At 40.9% G+C, this 25,315-nt stretch overlaps 1 protein-coding gene across 2 annotated transcripts in view; it reads left to right on the top strand.

The window, feature by feature from the left end:
- LOC122564343 (dysbindin) overlaps positions 1-25,315 on the top strand; it is a 198,257-nt gene that overhangs the window by 66,166 nt on the left and 106,776 nt on the right. For both annotated transcript variants that reach the window (XM_043719076.2, XM_043719077.2), the window contains 2 exons: positions 13,461-13,593; positions 15,510-15,532. In XM_043719076.2, the coding sequence (XP_043575011.2) occupies positions 13,461-13,593; positions 15,510-15,532 (156 nt within the window). The remainder of the gene's footprint in view (positions 1-13,460; positions 13,594-15,509; positions 15,533-25,315) is intronic.

The raw sequence follows: 25,315 nt of genomic DNA, 5'->3' as shown, positions 1-25,315 counted from the left end.
CAAGTGTTCATCTAAATAGGAAAATAATGTGAGAATTCTGACCTCTACCACTTTTTCAGGCAGTGGGTGAAAAAACATTTTCATCACATCTCCTATAAACAAACTGCCCCTAGCCTTAAATATATATGAAAAAACACAAAGAACTGTGGATGCTGGAAATAGAAATTGCTGGAAAAACACAACAGGTTTTGCAGCATCTGATAGAGACAAAAAAAGTTGCATATACTGGAATCTAAAGTAGACAAGCAAGAAACTGGAAGAAGACAGCAAGCCAGACAGCATCAAGAGATTGAGAAGTCAACGGTTCGGGTATAACCCTTCAGGAATAGAGGTGGGGGTAGGGGGAGTTGCATATAAAAAGGGAGAGGGTTGTGTGGTTTTCGGTTGGGGGGAAAGGAATGGTGAGGTAGTGATAGGTGAACACAGGTGATGGGTACAACCTTGTTGGTCAATGGGAGGAATGAATCTGGTTGAGAGCTAGAAGGAAAGGTCGGTAGATGGATTGGAAGAGAACACAGAGTCCCCCCTTGTCCTCACTTTCCAACCACGCGAACTCTATCCGCGTTCTCAAACACATTCACCAACTCCAGTTAGACCCCACACTCCCCACCAGAGGTTTACCTACATCTCCTCCAACTTAGTTTACTGCATCTGGTGCTCCTGATGTGGTCTTCTCTACATCAGTGAGACCAAACATAAACTAAGGGAATGTTCCACTGAGCATCTCAGATGGGCCTGAAAGGGCCAGCCTGACCTCCTGCTGTTAAATATTCAATTAGTTAGAATGGAGGTGCAGGTTTTGATTGATTAATATGAAAATCCCAGGATTTCTTTCAAGTCACTGACCCAAGATGACTTAAGGTTTTATCAGTATAAAAGAGGTGATATCTCGGGTCAGACATTTTAGATGAGCAGTCTTGCTGAGAGTCTGTGTTTTAACCTGGAGTCAGATTCATTAAACATCTGCCAAACCTTAAACAAATCAGCAGTAAACTGCCCAGCCTTCAGGACACCATTGACCACAACACTATACATCGTGTCAGGGAAACCTCTGCAAGACATGTCAGAGCATCAACATGGATACTACTATTATACATGGGCACACCATCCACCATGTACATCGCAGATATTCGCGTGATTCAGCCAACATTATCTATCACATACACTGCAGGCAAGAATACCCCGTGCATGGTATATTGGCAAAATCATGCAGACGCTATGACAACGGATGAATGGTCACTGTCAGATTTGAATTGCCAGACAGTGATATTCCCTCCCAGTGGGGGAGAAAGGTCAACAGTCAAAGACATTTGGCCTCAGATCTTCAGGTAAACATCCTCCAAGGCGATCTTTGGGAGACCGAGCAATGCAGAGTAGCTGAGCAGAGGCTGATTGCCAAGTTTGGTATCCACGAGGATGGTGTCAATCAGGATCATGTGCACTATAAGTGACCCCACCGCTCTCGCTCACTCGCGCTCTCTCGCACTCTCACTCATACACTCACATGCAAATATGCCCTCACGTTTGCGCATGCGTGTGCTCTGTCACTCTCTCACGCACACTCATAAATACTTCCTCGCCTGCGTGCACCATGCAAACTCTCACTGTCTCTTTCTCACCCCCCCCCCCATACACACAGACACCACACACACCATCTCACCCTCTCATTCTCTTACACGTGTGCACATGCTCTTTCCCACACACCCTCTCCCTTTTCTCCTCCCCTTTCCCATACCCCCAATATATCCCCCTTCACTAGCGCCTGAAGATGGTTTGGAGGTCCAAATGCTTGTCTTCAAATAAACCTGTTGGATTATAACCTGGTCTCATGTGATTTTTTGACCTAGTCAAACACTGGCACCTCCACATCTTAATTGTAGGAAACCATAGTCGTGGAAGTGTGTTTTTTTACTAGAGATCTGTGGCCAGTGGTGATCCACAAGGATTGTAATTAGTTTGTAATTTTTCTGGATGATTTGGAAGAGAATGTAGGTGGTCTGATTAGTAAGTTTGGGAACTCCCTAAAAATTGGGAGAGCTGAGCTTAATGAAGAGGATTGCCAGAGGATACAGAAAGATCTAGATAGGCTGGAGGCTTGAGCAGAGAACTGGGAGATGAAGTTTGAAGTGATGCATTTTGGCAGATGTAATGCAGGAGGGAAGTATGTGGTACATGGTAGAATCCTTAGTAGCATCAAGATAGAGGGATCTAGGTATATAGGACAGCTCCCTAAAAGCGACAACTCAAGTGGATAAGGTAGTCAGAAAGGCATGTGACATGCTTGCCTTCATCAGTTGAGGCATCGAGCATAAAAATTGGCAAGCCATGTTGCAGCTGTGTAGAGCTTTAGTTAGTCTACATTTAGAATATTGTGTATAGTTCTGGTGCCATCCTACCAGAAGGATGTGGAGGCTGTGGAGAGGGTACAGAAACAGTTTGCGAAGTTATTGTCTGGTTTGGAGGGTATTAGCTATAAGGAGAGATTGGATAAACTTGGTTTGTTTTCATGTGAATGTTGAAGGATGGGGGCGATCTGATAGAAGTTTACAAAATTTTGAAAGGTATTGATAGAATGAACAGTCAGAATCTTACTAGAATTATCGAGGACATAGGGTTAGGTAAAAGGGGCATGTTTAAAGGAGATGAGAGAGACAAGTGCTTTTTGAAACAGTGGCAAGTGCTTGGAATGTGCTGCCAGATGTGGTAGAGGTGGATATAACAGCAATGATTTAGAGGCATCTTGATAGGTCTAAGAAAAGACAGGGAATAGAGGTCTACAGATGGTATAGAAGCAAAAGGTTTTCAATTTAGAAAGGTGTCATGTGCCAGTGCAATCTTGATCGGTGGAAGGGCCTGTTCCTACGCTGTGTTGTTCTTTGTTCTTCACATTAAACTTCTGTTCTCTGGTCTGAGACATGTCTGCCATGGGGAAAAGATTCTCATGATTTATGCCTCAATTTTTGTATATTCAATCAGATACCCCCCTTAACCTCCTCTGTTCCAAAGAAAACAAACCCAGCCTATCAAGTCTCGTCTCTCAACTGATACTACTTATCCCAAGGAACATCCTTGTGAATTTCTTCTGTGTCCAGTGAAGTCACATCCGTCCAATAGTATGTTCATCAGAACTGCGCACAATATTCCATCTGTTTTAGAAAGTTGTAACCGTGATCCTGTATTTTACATCTCAATTTAGATTTCCCGTGTCTAGATTGTTGATGTAAGTCACAAATAAAAAGGGATCTGTCGGGATTCAAGATGGCGGCGACCCAGTAGGTCCAAGTTTGCTGAGCTCTGCCCAGGATCCAGACAAGGTGGGGTACCCACCCTCCTCTCCTGTTTTAAACCACTAAAAATAGCTTTTTCCCAGTTCCTACAGCCATTTTGCACCAAACTTTAGCAGTTTGGTACATTTTAAAATTACCAAAGGAAAAAGATGATTGAGTTCGCAACAGGCTCCCCTCACCGCAGCAACAGATGCGGCAGCCCCGGGGGACTTGCTCCGGGACTTGGTTTAGTGAGCAAAATTAGGGCGCATGGTATTGGGAGCAAAGTACTGACTTTGATTGAAAATTGGTTGGCTGACAGGAAACAAAGAGTAGTGATAAACGGCTCCCTTTCGGAATGGCAGGCGGTGACCAGTGGGATACCACAGGGATCAGTGCTGGGACCGCAGCTTTTTACAATATATGTTGATAATGAAGATGGTATTAATAGTAACATTAGCAAATTTGCTGATGATACAAAACTGGGTGGCAGGGTGAAATGTGAGGAGGATGATAGGAGATTACAGGGTGACCTGGACAGGTTAGGAGAGTGGACAGATGCATGGTAGATGCAGTTTAATGTGGATAAATGTATGGTTATCCACTTTGGCAAGAACAGGAAGGCAGATTACTACCTAAATGGAGTCAAGTTAGGTAAAGGGGCAGTACAAAGAGATCTGGGTGTTCTTGTACACCAGTCAATGAAAGCAAGCATGCAGGTACAGCAGGTAGTGAAGGCGGCTAATAGCATGCTGGCCTTCATAACAAGAGGGATTGAGTATAGAAGCAAAGAGGTTCTTCTGCAGCTGTACAGGGCCCTAGTGAGACCGCACCTGGAATATTGTGTGCAGTTCTGGTCTCCAATTTGAGGAAAGACATTCTGGCTATTGAGGGAGTGCAGCGTAGGTTCACGAGGTCAATTCCTGGAATGGCGGGACTATCTTATGTTGAAAGATTGGAGCGACTGGGCTTGTATACCCTTGAGTTTAGAAGACTGAGAGGGGATCTGATTGAGACGTATAAGATTATTAAAGGATTGGACACTCTGGAGGCAGGAAACATGTTTCCGCTGATGGGTGAGTGCCGAACCAGAGGACACAGCTTAAAAATAAGGGGTAGGCCATTTAGGATAGAGATGAGGAGAAACTTCTTCACCCAGAGAGTGGTGGGTGTGTGGAATGCTCTGCCTCAGAAGGCAGTGGAGGCCCAGTCTCTGGATTCGTTTAAGAAAGAGTTGGATAGAGCTCTCAAGGATAGTGGAATCAAGGGTTATGGAGATAAGGCAGGAACAGGATACTGATTCAGGATGATCAGCCATAATCATAAGGAATGGTGGTGCAGGCTCAAAGGGCAGAATGGCCTACTCCTGCACCTATTGTCTATTCAATGGCAGACACCCGGTCCAGGTGGGAATCTATCTCAGTTGTGCTGCAAAAGCGTGACCAAGAGATCCAGAAACTTGGATAGTGTGTTGGAGGGATGGAGCAACACGCTGTGGCCTCTGAGATCACTGCTGAATTCTCTCCTCTTTACCGCACCCCCCCCCACCCCCCCCCCCCCCCCCCCCCCCCCCCACCCCACCTCTTTCTTATCTTTTCCTTAATTGATATTTATAATTTGCTTGGTTTATCTGGTTGTAGGGGAGTGTTTTCAGATTTTTTTTGAGTTTCCTTGAATATTTTCTGGGATTGTAATTTTATGTATATTTTTTTCATGATGCTCTGTTAAGAATGCCTGGGGTAATAATATGGAGGGGATGGGTTGAATGCCCACTTTTCATTTCCTTCTTATTAGACATTGGTATTTGTTCATTTTGTTTTCCGATGTCTGGGGGCCAAGGGTGCCGCTCCAGCTGGAAGGAGTTGTGGTGGGATTACTGGACAGTAGGAATGCCCCCTGTGTACAAGGGGGAAAGTCCCCTCCTAGTTACATTTTGTTTATTTTAAGGAGTAATGTTTAGTAGTTTTGTAAAGGTTTTTTTTTAAATTTATGCGAATGTTTTATGGTCTTCACTCAATGTCTCTTGTGTGGGGTTCTTCCTCCTGGGGGATCTCTGACTTTCTTGAGCAATCATGGCTAGCCATTTGTTTAAATGGTGCACCTGGAATGTTAAAGGGAGCAACACGCCAATAAAGAGGAACAAGATATTATCACGTCTTAAAAAAAGAGAGTTGATGTAGCCCTTTTACAGGAGACACACCTAACTGATCAGGAGTACTTGAAGCTGCAGCAGGGAGGATTTGGTCAGGTGTTCTTTTCATCCTTCACCTCGAAAATTAGGGGAGTGGCCATTCTTATTCGGAAAAATCTTCCATTTCAATTGTTCAGCCAGATAAAAGATGAGTCCAGACGGTTTATAATACTTTAATATTTGGAGAGGAATACGGGATTTTGAATGTATACTGCCCCTGGCACATGCTTTTAAATTTGTAACAGATGCATTCTCCAGGCTGCTGGCCCTTGGGGTCCATCACATAATTATAGGGGGAGATTTTAATTGTATTATTGATCCTGAGGTGGACAGGATACCTGGGAGCTCTGTAGGCTCTGCGATCTAGGCAGTTGGTTAATTTGAATAGGGAGCTGGGACTGGTAGGTGCATGGAGGTGTCTTCGCCCTGAGGGTAGAGATTTCACGTTTTGCTCTAACCCACATAAGTGTCACACCAGAATTGATATGTTTTTTGTCCCCTGAACCTTTCTGAATTCGATAACAGTCCTGTAAAATAGGGAATATAGCTATTTCTGACCATGCAGCAGTTTAACTAGAATCCAGAGAAAGTATATTCCTGTCAGGGTGAAAGGCAAGGCTGGTAGGTATAGGGAATGTTGGATAACTAAAGAAATTGAGGGTTTGGTTCAGAAAAAGAAGAAAGCATATGTCAGGTATAGACAAGATAGATTGAGTGAATCCTTAGAAGAGTATAAAGGAAGTAGGAGTATACTTAAGAGGGAAATCAGGAAGGCAAAAAGGGGACATGAGATAGCGTTGGCAAATAGAATTAAGGAGAATCCAAAGGGTTTGTACAAATATATTAAGGACAAAAGGGTAACTCAGGAGAGAATAGGGCCTCTCAAAGATCAGCAAGGTGGCCTTCGTGTGGAGCCACGGAAAATGGGGGAGATACTAAATGATATTTTGCATCAGTATTTACTGTGGAAAAGGACATGGAAGATATAGACTGTAGGGAAATAGATGGTGACATCTTGCAAAATGTCCAGATTACAGAGGAGGAAGTGCTGGATGTCTTGAAAAGGTTAAAGGTGGATAAATCCCCAGGACCTGATCAGGTGTACCCAAGAACTCTGTGGGAAGCTAGGGAAGTGATAGCTGGGCCTCTTGCTGAGATATTTATATCATCGATAGTCACAGGTGAGGTGCCGGAAGACTGGAGGTTGGCAAACGTGGTGCCACTGTTTAAGAAGGGCGGTAAAGGCAAGCCAAGGAACTATAGACCAGTGAGCCTGACCTCGGTGGTGGGCAAGTTGTTGGAGGGAATCCTGAGGGACAGGATGTACATGTATTTGGAAAGGCAAGGACTGATTAGGGACAGTCAACATGGCTTTGTGCGTGGGAAATCATGTCTCACAAACTTGATTGAATTTTTTGAAGAAGTAACAAAGAGGATTGATGAGGGCAGAGCAGTAGATGTGATCTGTAGGGACTTCAGTAAGGCGTTCGACAAGGTTCCTCATGGGAAACTGATTAGCAAGGTTAGATCTTATGGAATGTAGGGAGAACTAGCCATTTGGATACAGAACTGGCTCAAAGGTATAAGACAGAGGGTGATGGTGGAGGGTTGTTTTTCAGACTGGAGGCCTGTGACCAGTGAGTGCCACAAGGATTGGTGCTGGGTCCTCTACTTTCTGTCATTTACATAAATGATTTGGATGTGAGCATAAGAGTTACAGTTAGTAAGTTTGCAGATGACACCAAAATTGGAGGTGTAGTGGACAGCGAAGAGGGTTACCTCAGATTACAACAGGATCTGGACCCAATGGGCTGAGAAGTGGCAGATGGAGTTTAATTCAGATAAATGCAAGATGCTGCATTTTGGGAAAGCAAATCTTAGCAGGACTTATACACTTAATGATTAGGTCCTAGGGAGTGTTGCTGATCAAAGAGACCTTGGAGTGTAAGTTCATTGCTCCTTGAAAATGGAGTCGCAGGTAGATAGGATAGTGAAGAAGGCCTGAATTCCTGAAGAAGGGCCTGTGCCCGAAACGTCTAATCTCCTGTTCCCTGGATGCTGCCTGACCTGCTGTGCTGTTCCAGCAATAAAGTTTCAACTTTGATCTCCAGCATCTGCAGACCTCACTTTCTCCTCCTAGTGAAGAAGGCGTTTGGTATGCTTTCCTTTATTGGTCAGAGTATTGAGTACAGGACATTGGTTAGGCCACTGTTGGAATATTGCGTGCAGTTCTGCTCTCCTTCCTATCAGAAAGATGTTGTGAAACTTGAAAGGGTTCAGAAAAGATTTACAAGGATGTTGCCAGGGTTGGAGGATTTGAGCAATAGGGAGAGGCTGAACAGGCTAGGGTTGTTTTCCCTTGAGCGTCGGAGGCTGAGGGGTGACCTTATAGAGGTTTACAAAATTATGAGGGGCATGGATAGGATAAATAGACAGAGTCTTTTCCCTGGGATTGAGGAGTCCAGACCTAGAAGGCATAGGTTTAGGGTGAGAGGGGAAAGATATAAAAGAGACCTCAAGGGTAACTTTTTCACGCAGAGGATGGTACGTGTATGGATGTGCTGCCAGAGGAAGTGGTGGAGGCTGGTACAATTGTAACATTTAACAGGCATTAGGAAGGGTTTGGAGGGATATGGGCCGGGTGCTGGCAGGTGGGACTAGATTGGGTTGGGATATCTGGTCTGCATGGACAGGTTGGACCAAAGGGTCTGTTTCCGTGCTGTACATCTCTATGACTGTATATATGGCGGTCAAGACTGGCGGTGATAAGATAGACTCCCGACACTGACGTATGGACCCTTTGCTACTGAAGGATAGTAAGTTCATAGAATAGTTCTTGCAGGAATTTAAAGCTTTCTGGGACATTAACATAGGTACAGCCAGTAACCCACTGGTGATGTGGGAGACTGCTAAGACATCTGCACGCGGCTTAATTATTTCATATGCTGCGACCTGGAAAAGACAAAAGGGAGACCAACAGGGTCTGCGTTAGGCTCGCCTGAAGGCAGCGGAGTCAGCATACACTGATAGGCTTTGTTAGAGTTCATCAGCATTACCTGTTAGCCTCCTTGCATTAAAATAAATGCAGTTGAACTTATCAGTCCTACCTTATTCTCTGCTTTGTTCCTGCCTGCCCTGACTGTACCAGTCTCAGACTGATACTCACCTGAATTTGCTGTTTGCTAATCTCTTGTTGATGACTCTGATCTCCAGATATGCTTTAAGTCAAAGAGAAGAACAGTCAGCTATGCAGATTTCACCGCTGGGTCAGACAGCAGTGCAGGTTTATTTCTCCATTTGATTCACTTCCCACTTGGTCACTGCCTTTGTCTGTCTTTTGTCCTTTTTAAAGTGCAATTGTTTTGATTTTTTTTTCTCCAAAGTTCCACAACAAATGAATAGCTTATAAAAGAGTAATTACTGCTCCTAGAATTTGAGGAAATCAGCTCCAACACTAAGACTACCTCAAAAAAGAGGAACTTCTACAGTGACAATCTTTTTCCATCCTCCATCTTATATTGCCCAGGATCCTTAGTTTTTATTAATGAAAGTATATGCTGGCAACTCTTGATAAAGACAGAAATTACATCCTGGTTGACTCTTTAAAAAGTCTTTTCTGCAGCTGTGTTATAAATGTTTTACTTTTGGAAGCTCTCAACTCAGCATAGACATTAAATTTGACAGTTAAGTGTCTTCCTCAGGTCAAGCGACATGACATGCAACTCTTCAAGTACTCCTGGAAGTGATGCTGAAAGATTGGACTGGAACCATCAAAGATAGGTCTGTTGCTATAAGAGAGTGTTGAGCATAAGCGGTCAAGTGATGGCATCTTGTACAATGGAAATCGTCAGTATCCCGTAAGAAATGAGCATAGACCTGTTGGAGCACATCCGTACCCGCTAAGAAGGAATTATGTCCAGTCTGAGGAAAGCAAGAAAACTGCTTTGCTGATCAAATATGAGCAATGAGATTAAGGACCACATTTGCCAGGTCATTACTTGTAAGGAACATCAAGCTAGTGAACTGCTCATGACTCATGACTTACCAGGTAGTCAAAATTGTGACAAACTGAGAAGCATAATTTTCAGTTCATTTATGTCGATTTTCTTTATTAACCATCTGGGTAATTTGAATCTGAAAAATACAGTGCATGCTTCCTTTTTATAAGAAAGGGGCAATTGCCTTTGATCACTTACCATTCACGTGATTGATCATGTCATCTTGTGTAAATAAATATTTGAGGGTGATAGTCATCTTACACACCACATGCAACAGCATTGGTGATTTTTTTTGCCAAAACTGAAATGGCATGGATTTAACAATATACAAAGTCAGAGAAAGGTTAATAGCAGCAAGATAAGAGCAAAAGAGGGTGGGAGGAGGGAGAGGTTAAATTACAAAAGGGATATTGATAGTTGGTGAAAAGGGATAAGATAATAGGACCAGTAAAGAAAGAAAATTTAAGGCTAAAGAATGTATAAATTGCACCAGAATCATTACAAGTATTGAAAATATAAGAAATGATCTTGATTTGAAATTGTTGAATTTGGTATCACATCTGGAAGGCTGTGAGATGCCTAATCACAGATAAGGTACTGTTCCTTGAGCTTTGTTGCGGTAGCACAGGGAACCAGGATCAGAGAGTGTAGTGTGGGATTAAGAATTAAAATGCAAGTGATTGGAATCTTGGGATCAAATCAGCAAACTGGAAGAGAAGCAAACAGTGAAGTGCTCACATAGAAGAGACTTCGTCATGAATGACAAATAATGACTATTAAATTTAGAAAAAATGCAAATGAACAGCTATTCATGATCCAGCATTCTGTCTCTATGGCTAATGTTTATGTTAAATATATTTGCATGTTTTATAGTGCTGCAGTTAGGAATTTTAAATTGTTTCTCAGAGGTTCTTTGATCTGTCAATCTTTAATAACCTTCAGTGACTGATACTCTTATTATAATTGAAGGAAAATGGATGTGCATCAATGTTAAGGTTATACCCCCAATCCTATAGTTGCTTTACTTCAATTGCTGCTGGGTCACCCTATTGCATAATTAAGCAGAATTTCAAGTAGAGAAGCAAATGGAATTAACCTGTTTAGAGGTAACAAATGTGATGGACCAAATTACCTTTTGTGCTGCAAAGTTCTAAATCACTGTTTTAGTTGAATGAAAGTTTAAACTTCAACCTGCAACCCATGCTTCTTACATAGTGAAGCTTTGAAATGTAGATAGAAGTATGAGTGGTGCATATGCATTACAGTTTCATTTGAATACCTGTAAATGTGTGGTAATCGGGTTTTAAGATTTATAGTACAATTTTATGGAATTTTAATTTGAAAAGTGATTCAGAGGAAAGTGAGACAATTTAGAAAGTTATACGGGCAATGTGGCTGGCTGTCTGGTTGTAGTTAATGCTGTAATTTTAGATTCTTCAGTTTAAAAATAACTGTGCCAAACTAGCTGGAAAGAGGTTGAGCAAACGTTATACAGTACTATAGCAGCTGTCATTGTGTCATATTAGTGTTTTATGTGATCACAAACAGTGCGAAGATTATTTAATCCTTTAAGCATTCTCCCATATGCATTTCTAATTGCTAGCAAACAAAATATTAGGAAATTGAAAATCTAAAGCTAGCTGTTGTATTTTCAGCACATTTATTTTACAGTATATTTCAGCCCAGCAGTGTTGCAAGAGACGTTACTGTGGTAGGCAGCCAGTCAGAATTAGAAATTCAGGGAAAACATTAATTGCAAAGTGTATCTTAACTTGAAAAATGATTATGAAGAAAGTATTAATTCAAATATGTACTCAATATTCTTTTAATTTTATCAATAATACCTTTTTTTTCCCTCCAAGTTTTGGAAATGTACTGTCAATTTCCTGGGCAATTCCTTCAGAATCTGCTACGATGGTGATTCTGCAGGGTCCTGTTGCACACCTCTCATCTTGCGCTGAAATAACTCTTGTCATGCCAATTGAAAATCTTTGGCCCTCATTCTCCTTGATGCTCTGTATTGACTTTGGTTGCTCCTTAAACTTGGAAATCTGAACTTGATCAAACATCTGGAGACACGTCTAACACCTGATCCCCTAAGATTAAAGAAATCTTCTGACGATTCTATATACGGCATGAATTACAAGCTATAGGTCTCAGCTTGCCCATCCATGATCATAGAATAAAAATGTAGTACCATGGATAAACCAATAATTATGAATATCTATTTGGCTCTGTGCTAATACATTTTATAGTTATACTATACTTATCTGACTTCAATTTTATTTATTAAGCTAAGCTATAAATTTGGTACAGTACTTGAGTTTCACAGTGCTGGTGTAAGCCACTATTCTGGTTAGAGTTCAGTTTCTATCGCAACTCGAATGTTTATCCACCATCTTCTCATGTCACTACTTGCTTTTATTTTAGTAAACACCATGAAAGATCAAGTCTATTACAGATCTGATTTATCTATCAAAGCTGCTTATGTTGCCAGATCTGTTTCCTGCTTCGTCACTAAGATCGATCTTTGTTTTGTAAAAGACCCAGAAGACTAACTTATCTAGAGTCATAGAGATGTACAGCACAGAAACAGATCCTTCGGCCCAACACATCCATGCCGACAAGTTATCCTACATAAATCTATTCCCATTTGCCAGCATTTGGCCCGTAGCCCTCTAAACCCTTCCTACTCATGTACCCATCCAGATGCCTTTTAATTGTTGTAATTGTACCAGCCTCCACCACTTCCTCTGGCAGCTTATTCCATACACACATCACCCTCTGCATGAGAAAAGTTGCCCCTTAGGTTTCTTTTAAATCTTTCCCCTCTCGCCTTAAACATATGCCTTCACCCCAGGGAAAATAACTTGTCTACTTACCCTGTCCATGCAGTCATGATTTTATAAAGTTCTATAAAGTTACCACTCGGCCTCTGATGCTCCAGCAAAAATAGCCCCGGCCTATTCAGCCTCTCCCTCCAGCCCTGGCAATGCGCTTGTAAATTTTCCTTGAACCTTTTCATGTTTCACAATATCCTTCCTGTCGCAGACAGACTAGAATTGCAAGCAGTATTCCAAGAGTGGCCTTAGCAATGACCTGTACAGCCGCAACATGACCTCCCAACTCCTATACTCAACGCACCCACCAATAAAGGCAAGCATACCAAACATCATCTTCACTACCCTAACTACCTGCGACTCTACTTCCAAGGAGCTATGAACCTGCATTCCAAGGTTTCTTTGTTCAGCAACACTCCCCAGGAGCTTACCATTAAATGTGTAAGTCCTGCCCTGATTTGCCTTTCCAAATTGCAGCACCTCATATTGTTCTAAATTAATCTTATCTGTCACTCCTCAGCCCATTGACCGATCTGATCAAGAGTTTAGATTAGAGTGGTGCTGGAAAAGCACAGCAGGTCAGGCTCATCTGATCAAGACTGTAGATGCTAGAGACCAGAGTTGAAAAATGGTGCTGGAAAAACACAGCAGGCCAGGCAGCATCCGAGGAGCAGGAGAATCGACATTTCGGGCATAAGCCCTTCTTCAGGAATCCTGAAGAAGGGCTTATGCCCAAAACGTCAATTCTCCTGCTCCTTGGATGCTGCCTGGCCTGCTATGTTTTTCCAGCACCACATTTTTCAACTTTCATCTGATCATGTACTCTGAGATAATCTTCTTTGCTGTCATTTGCAAACTTACTAACCGTACCTTCGGTGTTCACATCCAAATCATTTAAATAGTTGACAAAAGCAATGGAATCAGCACTGATCATTGTGGTACACATTGGTCATCGGCCTCCGGTCTGAAAAGCAACCTTCCACCACCACTCTGTTTTCTACCTTCAAGCCAGTTCTATATCCAAATGGATAGTTCTCCCTGTACTCAATCAATGTCCTCCATAATTTTTTATGCTATGCTAATTGTATATTGGAACAAATAATGAATTATTTTCAAAGCAAAAGCAATATATTTTAGAAATTGATGACTTTTCATTTTTTTGCAGCTCAATTGGAAACAGAATTTCAAGAGTTAGAGGGTCACTTACTTCACCTGGAGGATATCTGTGAACAATGTGAACTTGAGCGTTACAAACGGTTTCAGATCCTTCAGTTGGAAAACTACAAGAAACAGAAGAGGTAACTAATACAAATTTATTATGGCACAATACTGCCTACATTTCTGGTATTTCAGTGATACTCGAACAATGTAGTACAAAGACGATCACTTAAAATTTCCACAGAGTAAGAATTCTGGCTGTTTTTTCTTGGTTCTCCAGATTATTGTCTGAAGTCAGGATTGTAGGTATTAGGGGAGTTTGTTTGAAGAAGAGGAGTTTGGGATTTTTCTTCCATTAGAGGATAATCTCAAAAGGAGAAGAACTTGCCACTGTAAGAACAGTGAAGGCCACTCGTGACAGAAGAAGCATGGAAATGTGACCCATTCTTGGTTCTGATGGGACAGAGAGTCTAAGCCAAGATTTAAGTCATTTGTTCAGATTAATGGGTTAGGGAGGTCATTCTAGTGGAATGTTAGTGCTGAGGGGTGACTGTATAGAGGCATATAAAATCATGATGAATGTGGATAGGGTAAATGCCCAAGGCCTTTCTCCTAGAGGGGAACTAGAGGGGATAGGTTTAGGGTGAGAGGGGAAAAAGATTTAAAAGGGACCCAAGGGGCAACTCTTTCATGCTGAGGGTGGTGAGTGTATAGAATGAGCTGCCAGAGGAAGTGGTGGAGGCTGGTACAATTGCAACATTTAAAAGGCATCTGGCTGGGTAAATGAATAGGAAGGGTTTTTAGGGATATGGGCCATGTGCTGGCAAATGGGACTACATTAATTTAGGATATCTGGTCGGCATGAACGAGTTGGATAGAAGGGTCTGTTTCTGTGCTGTACATCTCTATGACTCTGATTCCATGAAGCTTGAGAATGACAACTTGCATTTATGTAACTTCACAGATGCAAAGGAGAAAGAGTAAACCTCGAATGAATGTTCAAAGTTTATGTTTGAAGAAAATCCTCAAAAGATTAAAATGTGGAGAAGCAGAAGGATCTTGGGTAGATATTCAAGAGAGGAAGCAGGGTTTGGAGAAGGGTTTTGTTCGTAAGGCACAGAGCCCAGAGGTAGTTTAAACACGGATGTGAATTTTAATTTTGGGAATTTTGGACATCAGGAGACTGAGAGGGAGTGGAACTTAATATGTGGAATAGAATTTTGGATAAGTAGTTGACAACTATTAGGATCAGTTTGTGACAGTGGTTGGGCAATAGATGGACATGGTAATGGTTACATAGAGTTTGTGGTGGAAGCCTTAACAACACAGATAGTGGGAGAAGTTGAGACAAGTGGTGCAATGGTTGAAATACATTTTGAGAGTGTACAATTGGTAGCTGTCTTCATTTATGAGGCAAAGACTGTTGAGCTTTCCAGTGATAAGAAAGGATGGCATGACCTAGCTGAGAAAAAGTAGCAAGACATTAGAGAATGGTGTGAGTGACCATATTAAAGACTTTGTGGCCAGTGTCATCTCACTGCTGTAATAAACAGGAGCCTGATCAGCAAGATCCAACCAAAGGGTTGGAGAAATGATGGATGTGGGTTTAGGAGGTGAAGGTATTTTCAAAACCTTTTGGAGAGGGAAGTGAAATTAGCGGTTGAGGAGTGGTTTGCAAGCACAGATGTGTTGGAAATATTTTAAAATCAAGGAAGGTTGACTGAGGAGATCAAACCTTTTATAATGCCAGCCAGCATGGATATCAGGGAGGGATATTTGATAGACAATTTAAAATATATTTTGAAAAAAGTACTGATTTTTCTAAAATCAATGCATGTTCCTCAGTTCTCAATTGGAACAAACTCCACACTCTATCCCCCGCCCAATTCACTGTGTTATGGTTAAACTAGATATTTTACATCTTTTGGAGTACTATTTGACCCTGAGCCAGACATCATACCCCATGAGAGATTTTTTATTTTTCAATAATTGTCTTGAACTTTGCATCATTTATAGATTTCGCATGCACATATTATCATCTTTTTTTTCTCAACAGAAAAAGAATTGAAGCTTTGAAAGGTAGGGTTTCTTTATATTTGATTATCTTGCTTTTGTTGCCTGTTATTGATAGCAAAGGATTTACTGCCAGAGGACATCCATTACCTCCAGTTTATAAATTGATCTTCACATTCTTTTGAAGGGAGCAATGAATAATCCAAAATGGGAAATGACGTGTTTGTCACTTGGGCAAATGGTGTCATTGTCTTGCCACTGAAAATATCCTGAGCAACAGTAAAAAGAAAAATTCCTTTCCAAATACAACTTCTGATATTGGCTACTAAGGAGCATGGAGGTTGAGATTTTATGCCCCTTTTCATTGAGAGGTCAGAATAAGATTTGATTTATTGTCACATGTATACAAAAATACAGTGAAAAGAGACTTTTCGTGTGTTAAACACAAAGTGTCACCACACTCTAGCATCATATTGAAACATTGAACATAATGCAAGATTTTACTCAATAGAGTTCATCTTTCTCTCTTCTTCTAATCCTCCTTTGCTGTTGCTCCTCCAGTCGCTGTTTGACATCGGTCAGGGTATTTGAAACGTGCTCCTTGGTCTCTATGATGGACTCTGTGGTCTTGATTCATCACTGCTGCACCCGAGCTGGAGCCATGGGCCTGGGGATGCATAGTTTCCATACCACCATGTCTCTCATCTGATGCTTCTCCAGATGCCGCTATTGGCCATTGGGGCCTTCGTCCACTAGGTGCCTGGTCCTAGCCATGGACCTGGATCCCCTGCTCAGCATGTAAGTCTGAACAGAAGGAGTCAGCCCAGTCCCTGCTGCTTGCTTGCTGAGGAACCATGGCTAGAGTGGAGCCGTGTCTAGCTTATCCTGATGTTGCTGCTGCTGTCAGAGGCCTCCTACCTTCACCTGTCACTTTCTAGGCTTTAAAGTTTAAAAAAAAGAGCAAAAATGAAAAGAAGGAAAGAGAGAGAAAGTAGACAGGAGCGGAAAAGCCCTGGGCTCAGTCCTGATACTTCGCCACCAAATGCACATCCCACACAAAGATAGAACCATATCTTAACTGAGTTCTGGTCGGGTGGAGAAGCTCTTTGTGATTGCAACAAATTAGGTCTTAATTCGTAAGATTCCCCTCCCCCCAACCCCCCCCCCCCCCCCCCCCCCAAAAACTAATTTTCTTGAACAATAACCTAAGCTGCGATGGCAATAATGCCATCGGTGGTGTCAATGGTCACTAATTTGTAAAACCAAAAATCAGATTACCCATTTCTGTCTCAGTCTGCAAGATAATTTTCAGCCAGTTAGATGTGTGAACTGTTTATTTTGCTCTTTTTAATCTATTCCTTTCAGCATTGTTCTATTGAATGTAAAGAGGAGAAAGTGAGGACTGCAGATGCTGGAGATCAGAACTGCAAATGTGTTGCTGGAAAAGCGCAGCAGGTCAGGCAGCATCCAAGGAACAGGAGAATCGACGTTTTGGGCATAAGTCCTTCTTCAGGAATAAGGGAGGGCTGAAGAATGGCCTCTTGAAGGGCCTTCCTGAAGAAGGGCTTATGCCCGAAACATCGATTCTCCTGTTCCTTGGATGCTGCCTGACCTGCTGAGCTTTTCCAGCAACACATTTGCAGTTCTTTTGAATGTACACTTGCATCCCATTTTATTCCTTCCAAAATGTATTTCATATTTGCATCAAAATCTTTGTTCTATCTGTCTTCATATGCTGCTGGCATTTTACTCACAACTTGCTCTCTGCCAAACCTCCGCCCTTTGACACCAGTGCTTTTTCACATTACGTTCCTAATGTTCAAGTCCAAATTAGTTTTATACACTGGAGACGAAAGTGGACATTGAGCAGACCCAGCTGGACTATTTTAGTTAGAGGTAAGATAAATGCTGGAATAAGTCTGGGTAGTTCTCTTCGCAGTAACTGCAGAATGATTTAATATAATAATTGTAATAATGACTGTTCAAAGTCAAAAGATGAAGTTGTTCTGAATATCCATGTTGTATTTTTCTAATTTTAGGGTATGGAGGGAGCTCTTCTTTTTGTGATCATATGGGACTTGTAATTATTTTGTTTAGAATATTTTCACTGTGATCAGGTTATCTAATGACTCTTAACTTCCTGAAACATTTTAGACAAGCTTCCAAGTGACCACTGGAGCTATACGGTAACTGTTGCTGGCTGTTATCTTTATCCTCATAAATCAGTTGGAATCTTACAAGCTAACACTTTTTTGCATTGAGTACTTTAACAGGAAATAATACACCTTCTACTTAAAATATGTAATACATTTTTCCAAAGGATATTGAAGAATCCATTTTGTAAATATCATGTCTCAGTAATTTGGGAATTAGCAATCTTGTGCACTACTATTATTTGTTTTGTTGCAACCAAGGCTGGAAGGGTATGCCATCGCTCTAGTCCCATCACACCATGGGTCACAACATAAAATAGAAGTAATTATTCCAGTAATAAAGTGACTAGTTAAATCAATGTCATGTTTTAAACGGCAAGATCAATCAACCCAATTTCTTAATAAGGACAGTTGTTAGCTTATTATCAAAAGAAAAATTATTCAAAACAGATGCAATAATTTTCTATCCTGCATGGTCAATAATTTCTTCTGAGTATATCCAAGAGGCAGATGCACACTTTTTTTTAGAAAGGAAAAGGATTTATGTTTCTAAATTATTGTTATCTATTACATCAAAATTATAAAAGTAAAATAAAACTTGAGCAAACGTAGCTCCATTGGGATGACCATAATTACTTGGATCATTGGAATTATGTGCCATGATATATAATGCCATGATAATGACACACATTAATACTCATTTGAAAATCTGTGAGCACGTTCAGGAGATTTGAGGTGAGTTGCAATCACCAGGGCATGCTGGTCCACTTATTCCTTTTGCTTCATACATTTTGCAACACACCCTTAGTGGTCTTTTGTTTAGGGAAAACAAAAACATGTCTGGTGTTTGTGTTTTACATGAGCTCCTTCCTTTCTACTTCATCTGAACTACTTCCTTATTCGTTTCTCTCTCGTGGACTTAATTAAACTGAGGTCACCCGTCAGTCACCTTTTGCTAAAGTAAAGAATTATAAGACCATAAGACATAGGAGCGGAAGTAAGGCCATTCGGCCCATCGAGTCCACTCCGCCATTCAATCATGGCTGATGGGCATTTCAACTCCACTTACCCGCATTCTCCCCGTAGCCCTTAATTCCTTGTGATATCAAGAATTTATCAATTTCTGCCTTGAAGACATTTAGCGTCCCAGCCTCCACTGCACTCTGCGGCAATGAATTCCACAGGCCCACCACTCTCTGGCTAAAGAAATGTCTCCGCATTTCTGTTCTGAATTTACCCCCTCTAATTCTAAGGCGGTGTCCACGGGTCCTAGTCTCCTCGCCTAACGGAAACAATTTCCTAGCGTCCACCCTCTCCAAGCCATGTATTATCTTGTACGTTTCTAATAGATCTCCCCTTAATCTTCTAAACTCCAATGAATTCTGTCCATTCTGGTATAACGCAAGATATATATAAATTAATTAGAGGGTGGATATAAATTCTAAATGGAGAATAATAGCACCATGATATGTCTGCAGATTGAGGAAAAAATAATAACTCTTCATCTTGTTTCATTCCAGTATCTTATTTTCACTGGGTTTAATGGAAATCAGTTCCAATTATTGGTCTGACAATGCTCAGATGTAAATTGGAGTTAATTTTATAAGCGATGTCCAACCTGGCAACAGGGGTCAAGAAACCTTCACACACACTTCACAGTGACTGATAAAATTAGAGCATTATAATGTGCAGTGATGTGACAAATATTTGCGCACTAGTTTAGCAAACTGGCCAAAACCCATTTATAACTTCAAGAATGCTCCCAGGCTACCTGACATTCATTATAAGTACTGTTTACACAGCTGTTGGTGCAAACCGTGGGGCACAGATACAGTTGAGTTGGAAGCCTAGATACAGTTTAGTTGGAATGGGGTGAGGGTGGGTAGGGCGCTATGTATGAACAGACATTTGATGGGCAGTAACTAGCTGATTAGTCTGGAAGTGACCGGTCATCAATGATAAAGGCCTCCTGCCTGCAACAACTGTTTGGCTGTGTTATGCCTCACAGGGTTAGTGGGCTGGAAATAAAGTCCCACTATTCCTGGAGCCATCACAAAAGTTAATTTTTAAAAGTACTCAGAATTCCCTAATTTTCAGACCATAGGCTCACAGAAAGCATGGCTCAGCTTCCTGTAATTAACAAGAATGACTATTTATTATATGTAAATAGGCTTTAGCTACTGGTAAACAAATATAAACTTGTTAACTCTCTAATCCCCTATAGGATCATCCTTGCACACACGCACAGACTCAAAATAGACCTGAGTATGTGAACAGAAGGAAAGACCAGGTAGGCAGTTCAGTGGTTAGAGTTTTAACTAGCAGGTATATGCCAACAATTCACAGTTTTTATTTGTAGTTAGAATCTAGTTAGTTAGATAAATAGTATATTACAGTTAAGTGCATAAATCCAATTTATGCTTCTGTCAACCTAGATCTAAAAGACAGTTGAATTGAGAAATTTTGTGTACATTTTAAAATCTTTAACTTAGTGATGGCTTCGGAATAACAGGGCTTGATTTCCAGCATGTCCCGAATGAGTTGTAACAAAATTTGGGAGCTTTTCCGTGATTGATTTGAAACATCGGCAACGTGGATCTCGAAGTGGTATTAGTAAATAACAAAAGTAAAAGAAAAACCAGGTTCTGCACTACATTTAGGATACTGGTTATTCTGTTATAACGCACATTTCATCAATGCGAATTTGCTGTAATGTGATTGATTGATGAATTGGGGATGCTATTTCTACAGCACAAACTTTTAAAACGTGTTTGCTTTAACGGAATTACAGCACCAATATTTTAAGCACAGTTTCTAAACTGCAATTTTTCGATAACATTGGTTGTGCTCTTGTGCAACCCTTTGTGTTAAAGAAGAACTGACTGTATTGCATTAGAGATGGCTCTTTAATGGACTTGGCAGGTAAACTGGAGGTAGCATTGCCTGGAAGAATTCTGAAGGAAGAGATCATTGAAGTATTAGCATGGCATTTTTGTTTAAAGGCAATAGAAGAGACAAGTACAAGAGAAATGCAAGATGCAAATGAGTTTTACCCAAATACAATAGATTACTTGCCTCATACTCTGGGGAGTGACCATCAGAATCAGCTGATATTCAATTAGAGATAAAGCAGCTTGAAGCTGAGAGAATGAAGAAGCTAGAGATGGCAAAAAAGAAAAGACAAGAAAAGCACAAAGATAAAGAAAGAAAATGGATTTGAGAAAGCAGGAAACAGAAATGAGAAAATTATTACTACAATTGGGGCTCCCTTTGCCTTTTTTCTTTGGACACCCTCACCATCTGTTCCACTTGCTTCTCTCACTTTAACAGTATAAAGACAATCATTTCCAGCCTCCTTTACTTTTGAAAAAGTCATATTGAACTCAAAACGGTATCTATGTTTCTCTCTTTACAGGTGCTGTAAGACCTGCTGGCTTTCTCCAGCACTTTGTTTTTATTTCCGAGCTTCAGCATCTGCAGTATTTTTACAAAAGTTCAATGACCTTTGTAGATGTTAGTAGTTACTCTCTCCAGTTCATTGCTGGACATTGCAATTGTCTGACTTTACTGCATTTTAAAAAGTTCTATTATACAGCTGGATTACTTAGCATGTGACATGTAACACTAAGGTAATAAGGGAAGTAAAAGTCATGTGATGGTATTAAGTATTATCCAACTAGGTCCAGATCTCTCCATCTGGAGAGAAGAACATTGGAGATTACACTTAATGCTAAATAAAATGTGAATCTTTTTGTGCAATATTTCAGATTGTTTGTCTTTCAAATTATATAGTTAATTTTTTAAAGCACCTTTATATTTTGGTACATCTGCTATAGGAAGGATGTTGTTAAACTGGAAAGAGTACAAAAGAAATCTACAAGGATGTTATCAGGACTCAAGGTTATGGGTTTTAGGGAGAGGTTCTTTACAGTGTAGGAGACTGAGGGGGAATAAGTGTATAAGATCATGAGAGGCATGGATAGAGTTTCCTAGGGAATGGAGAAATAGAGGGCATGTGTTTAAGGTTAGAGGGGAAAGAATAAAAGGGAATGTGAGGGGCAACGTTTTTAACACAGGTGGTACACATATGAAATGAGCTGTCAACGGAAGTGGTTGAGGTAGGTACATTAACAACAATTAAAAGGCATTTAGACAAATACATGAATGGGAAAGGTTTTGAAGGATATGGGCCAAGGGCAGGGAAATGGAGTTAGCATAGATGGACATTTTGATTGGCATGGACGAGTTTGGGCCAAAAGGTCTGTTTCCGTGAGGTAGGACTCTATGACTCTGTAGTGACATATTCCAATGATTTAAACAATCTTATGGTCATGCCAACAAATTTCAGCATCAGTTTTTGTTGCATTCTTTCCATTTTTATGCACTTTTTAAAAAACATGCATAGTGCTGGTGCTCATATATTTTTGTGTCATTTTTAATTTGGTCAGACACAGCACAAGTATTGACCAGTCTGTCCATTTTGAAGATGTAGTAGCATGTTTGGTTAACAGAATAATGAATTTGTACTCAAAGTACTGCTTGTATTAAAATAATTTTACAGATCTCCTATTTTGCAAAGTTTTCAATAGTAAATAAAACTAAAGCAACATTTTAAGGTCCTGCTTTGCCAATAAGAAAAATGATTAATTGTTCCAGTAATATCTTGTTAGGAGTAAGGCTAGAGAAGCACAGTCATTCTAATTCTATTACTCCATGAATCACAACACAATTAAAAAACTTTTCCCAGTTACCAAAGCAGTTTATCTATGTCAAGTTTTAAACTTTAAAAAAATCTGCCAACTCGACTTCTTCAATAAAAAAAATTGCTTTGTAGTCGTGGATTTGTTCGCCGAGCTGGTGTGTTTTTCTGTAAACATTTCATCGCCTCACTAGGTGACATCATCAGTGCATGTTTGATAAGATGTTGGTGGTCTGTCCCATCTGGTATTTATGTCTCTGTTTGTTGTTACTTCTAGTTCTGTTACTGAGTGGTTTGTCTCCAGGATGGAGTTCAATGTGTGTATTGATTGAGTTCCAGTTGGAGTGCCACGTGTCAAGGAATTCTAGTTACATTATCCCAGTTGAATCTGTGTCCTTCGTTGTCCGTGTGTTTGGAAATGAGAGAGTGCTGGTGGCAAGTTGACGTATGGTCAGTTTTCTTCCTGTTTGTCCTATGTAGTGTTTTTCAGTGTTTGGGGGGGGGGGGGGAGAGGGGAGGGTATCTTTTAGATGACATTCATCCTCTTGGATGTGGGTGTCAGGTCTTTAACTTTTTGTGAGGAGCTGGTGAAAGGTGTTTACTGGTTTGTGGGCCACTAAGATTCCCAGGGGTCTGAGTAGTCGGGTAATTATCTCTGATATGTCTTTGATGTATGGATGGTTGCTAATGTGCCTGATCGTGTAGTGTTTTCTTTTTTGGATTTGTCCCCTAAGTACCGGTTTTACTTAAATCCTTTGAATAGGTGTTCCTGTTCCTGTTCTGCCTTCTAAAGTTCCAGGTTGCTGCAGTGTGTCCTTGTCCATTTAAATAAAGTCCTAATACAGCTCCGTTTGTGGATACTTGAGTGATTGCTGTTAAAGTTCAGTATTTGGTCAGTATGAGTGTTCTTCCTGTACACGCTTATCTGGAGTTCCCCGGTAGGTTTACATTCCACTAATATATCAGGAAGGGGAGTCTGCTGTTGTTTTCCTCTTTTTAGTGAACTTTATTCTGGTGATGGTGGGTTTTTTCTCATCATGTATGTTTGATGATGGCAAAGGTGGTCATTCCGGATCCAATGTCTGGGTCGGATGGTGGGGAGGGCTGTCTGTTCTAAGCATTGCATTACTGCTTCTGCTATCAGTCCTGATATCGGGGACCCATTGGTGTGCCATTGATTTGTCTGTATACTTGTCCATTGAATGTAAAATAAGTTGTGAAGAATAGGTCTAGTAATTTTAATATGCTGTTATTATTGATGCTGCTAGTGTCATCAGGTGTCCTAGTAACCACTTTGTCCAGTAATGTAGCAATAGGTTGATGGCTATGTCGATGTCCGTAGATGTGAAGAGTGCTGTTAGATCAAATGAAATCATTACTTCATCCTTTTCTGTTGTGGTGTTTCTGATGATATTAAGGAACTTTTGGAATGGTTGTAGCTTCTTGGGTAACTTGTAGGTAGGCGTCACAGAGTGATATAATAGGTCTGAAGGGTGTTCCTGTTCTGTGAACCTTGGGTAGTCTGTAGAATTGGGGTGTGTTGGATCAATCTGGTTTCATCTTTTGTAGGTCAATCTTGTTGATGTTTCTTGCACTGTGTAGTTTTAGTGCCATGGTAATCCTATTCTCGAGTTGGGGATCAGGTCTTTCTCCTGTTGGTAAGTAGCAGTATCGCTGGGTAGTTTGATTGTTTTCTGTATGTACTGATTTCTGTTTAATATTACCGTCATCCTTCCTTTGTCTGCTGGTAGTATCACAATGTTCTTGTCCCTTATAAGTTTCTCCAGTGCTTTCCTTTCTTCTGCAGTGAGTTTGTTCCAGTTTCCTTTCCTGCTTCGGGTTCGAGGCTATCGTCTGTCGCTTATTAGTGTGGCCTCTGGTGCTGCAGGCATCTTTGTAGTTAAAGCTTAGTCCTCGTACCACGGCAGATTACTGAGTCTGTGAGTGGTCTGTCCAAGAGATCTTTTATCCATGTCTCTTCATTGTCTGCTTTTTTTTTTTGTAGTGTGTGTCATTTTTTTGTTTTGGTCCTGTGTTGTCTTTTGGTGATGGCTTGTTCAAATATAGCTGTCGATTCTGGATTGGTGGCGTTGGAGTACAGAGTTTTTTTGGCATGCAATTTCCCATTCATGTTTGTTGGTGTCTCTGATCATAACCTTTAGCATTTTGCTGCCATTCTGTTCTGCTGTTCTTCTTGCTTGCTGGATGTTGACAGGTGGTTTGTATTTTAAATTTGGTAGCAATACCTGTTTCCTGAGGCATTTGTGAAGTAAATACAGTTGTTCGTGGGTTGCATTCAGGTGGATGGCGTTTGTCTGTCATTGTTGAGCTACAAATTTTCACAAGAACTCTTTTTTAAAAAAAAATTGCTTTATTAGGAAAACAAAATTTGTTCAGAAGATACATTCGCTGGTTAACATAGACAGTGTAAATGTACATTTCTTTAAATAACCCAAAAAACATATACACTTTCGGAAAAAAAGAAAAATGTTCTCTCTGCAGATATTTATTTTAAAGAAAACTTTCTAGCTGTTAGGAATATTCTTGAAGGGAAAAAGGATTAGGCATAGAAAATTCTGAACTACATTGCTCTGATTTCTGGCACATGCTGTGAAGTTACTAATTGCATATAATGGCCTCTACATCTCTGAATACAGGCAATCCAATCTCTCTTCAGGACAAATCTGCCACCTGTCTCACCCACTCCAACCCCTCACCCCTCACAACGTGCAACCCTCCACTCCCTCCACACCCTCTGCTCCAACCCCAATCTCAACGTTAAACCAGTTGACTAAGGGGCTGCAGGTGGTAGTATGGCACACCAACCTTTACCTTGTCGAAGCCAGATGCCAACTTACTCACACCTCCTCCTACAGCCGTCTCAACCATGACTCCACCTCTCCTCATCAAACCATCATCTCCCAAACCATGCATGACCTTCTCACTTCAGAGGATCTCCAATCCCACACCGCTTGGTTCTACCTCTTACCCAAAATT

The sequence above is a fragment of the Chiloscyllium plagiosum genome, unplaced genomic scaffold, assembly GCF_037043375.1.
Source record: "Chiloscyllium plagiosum isolate Xiang-an unplaced genomic scaffold, Cpla_swu_hap1 HiC_scaffold_34, whole genome shotgun sequence".
In the NCBI taxonomy this organism is placed as follows: domain Eukaryota; kingdom Metazoa; phylum Chordata; class Chondrichthyes; order Orectolobiformes; family Hemiscylliidae; genus Chiloscyllium; species Chiloscyllium plagiosum.
This window is presented reverse-complemented; position numbering and strand designations above follow the sequence as displayed.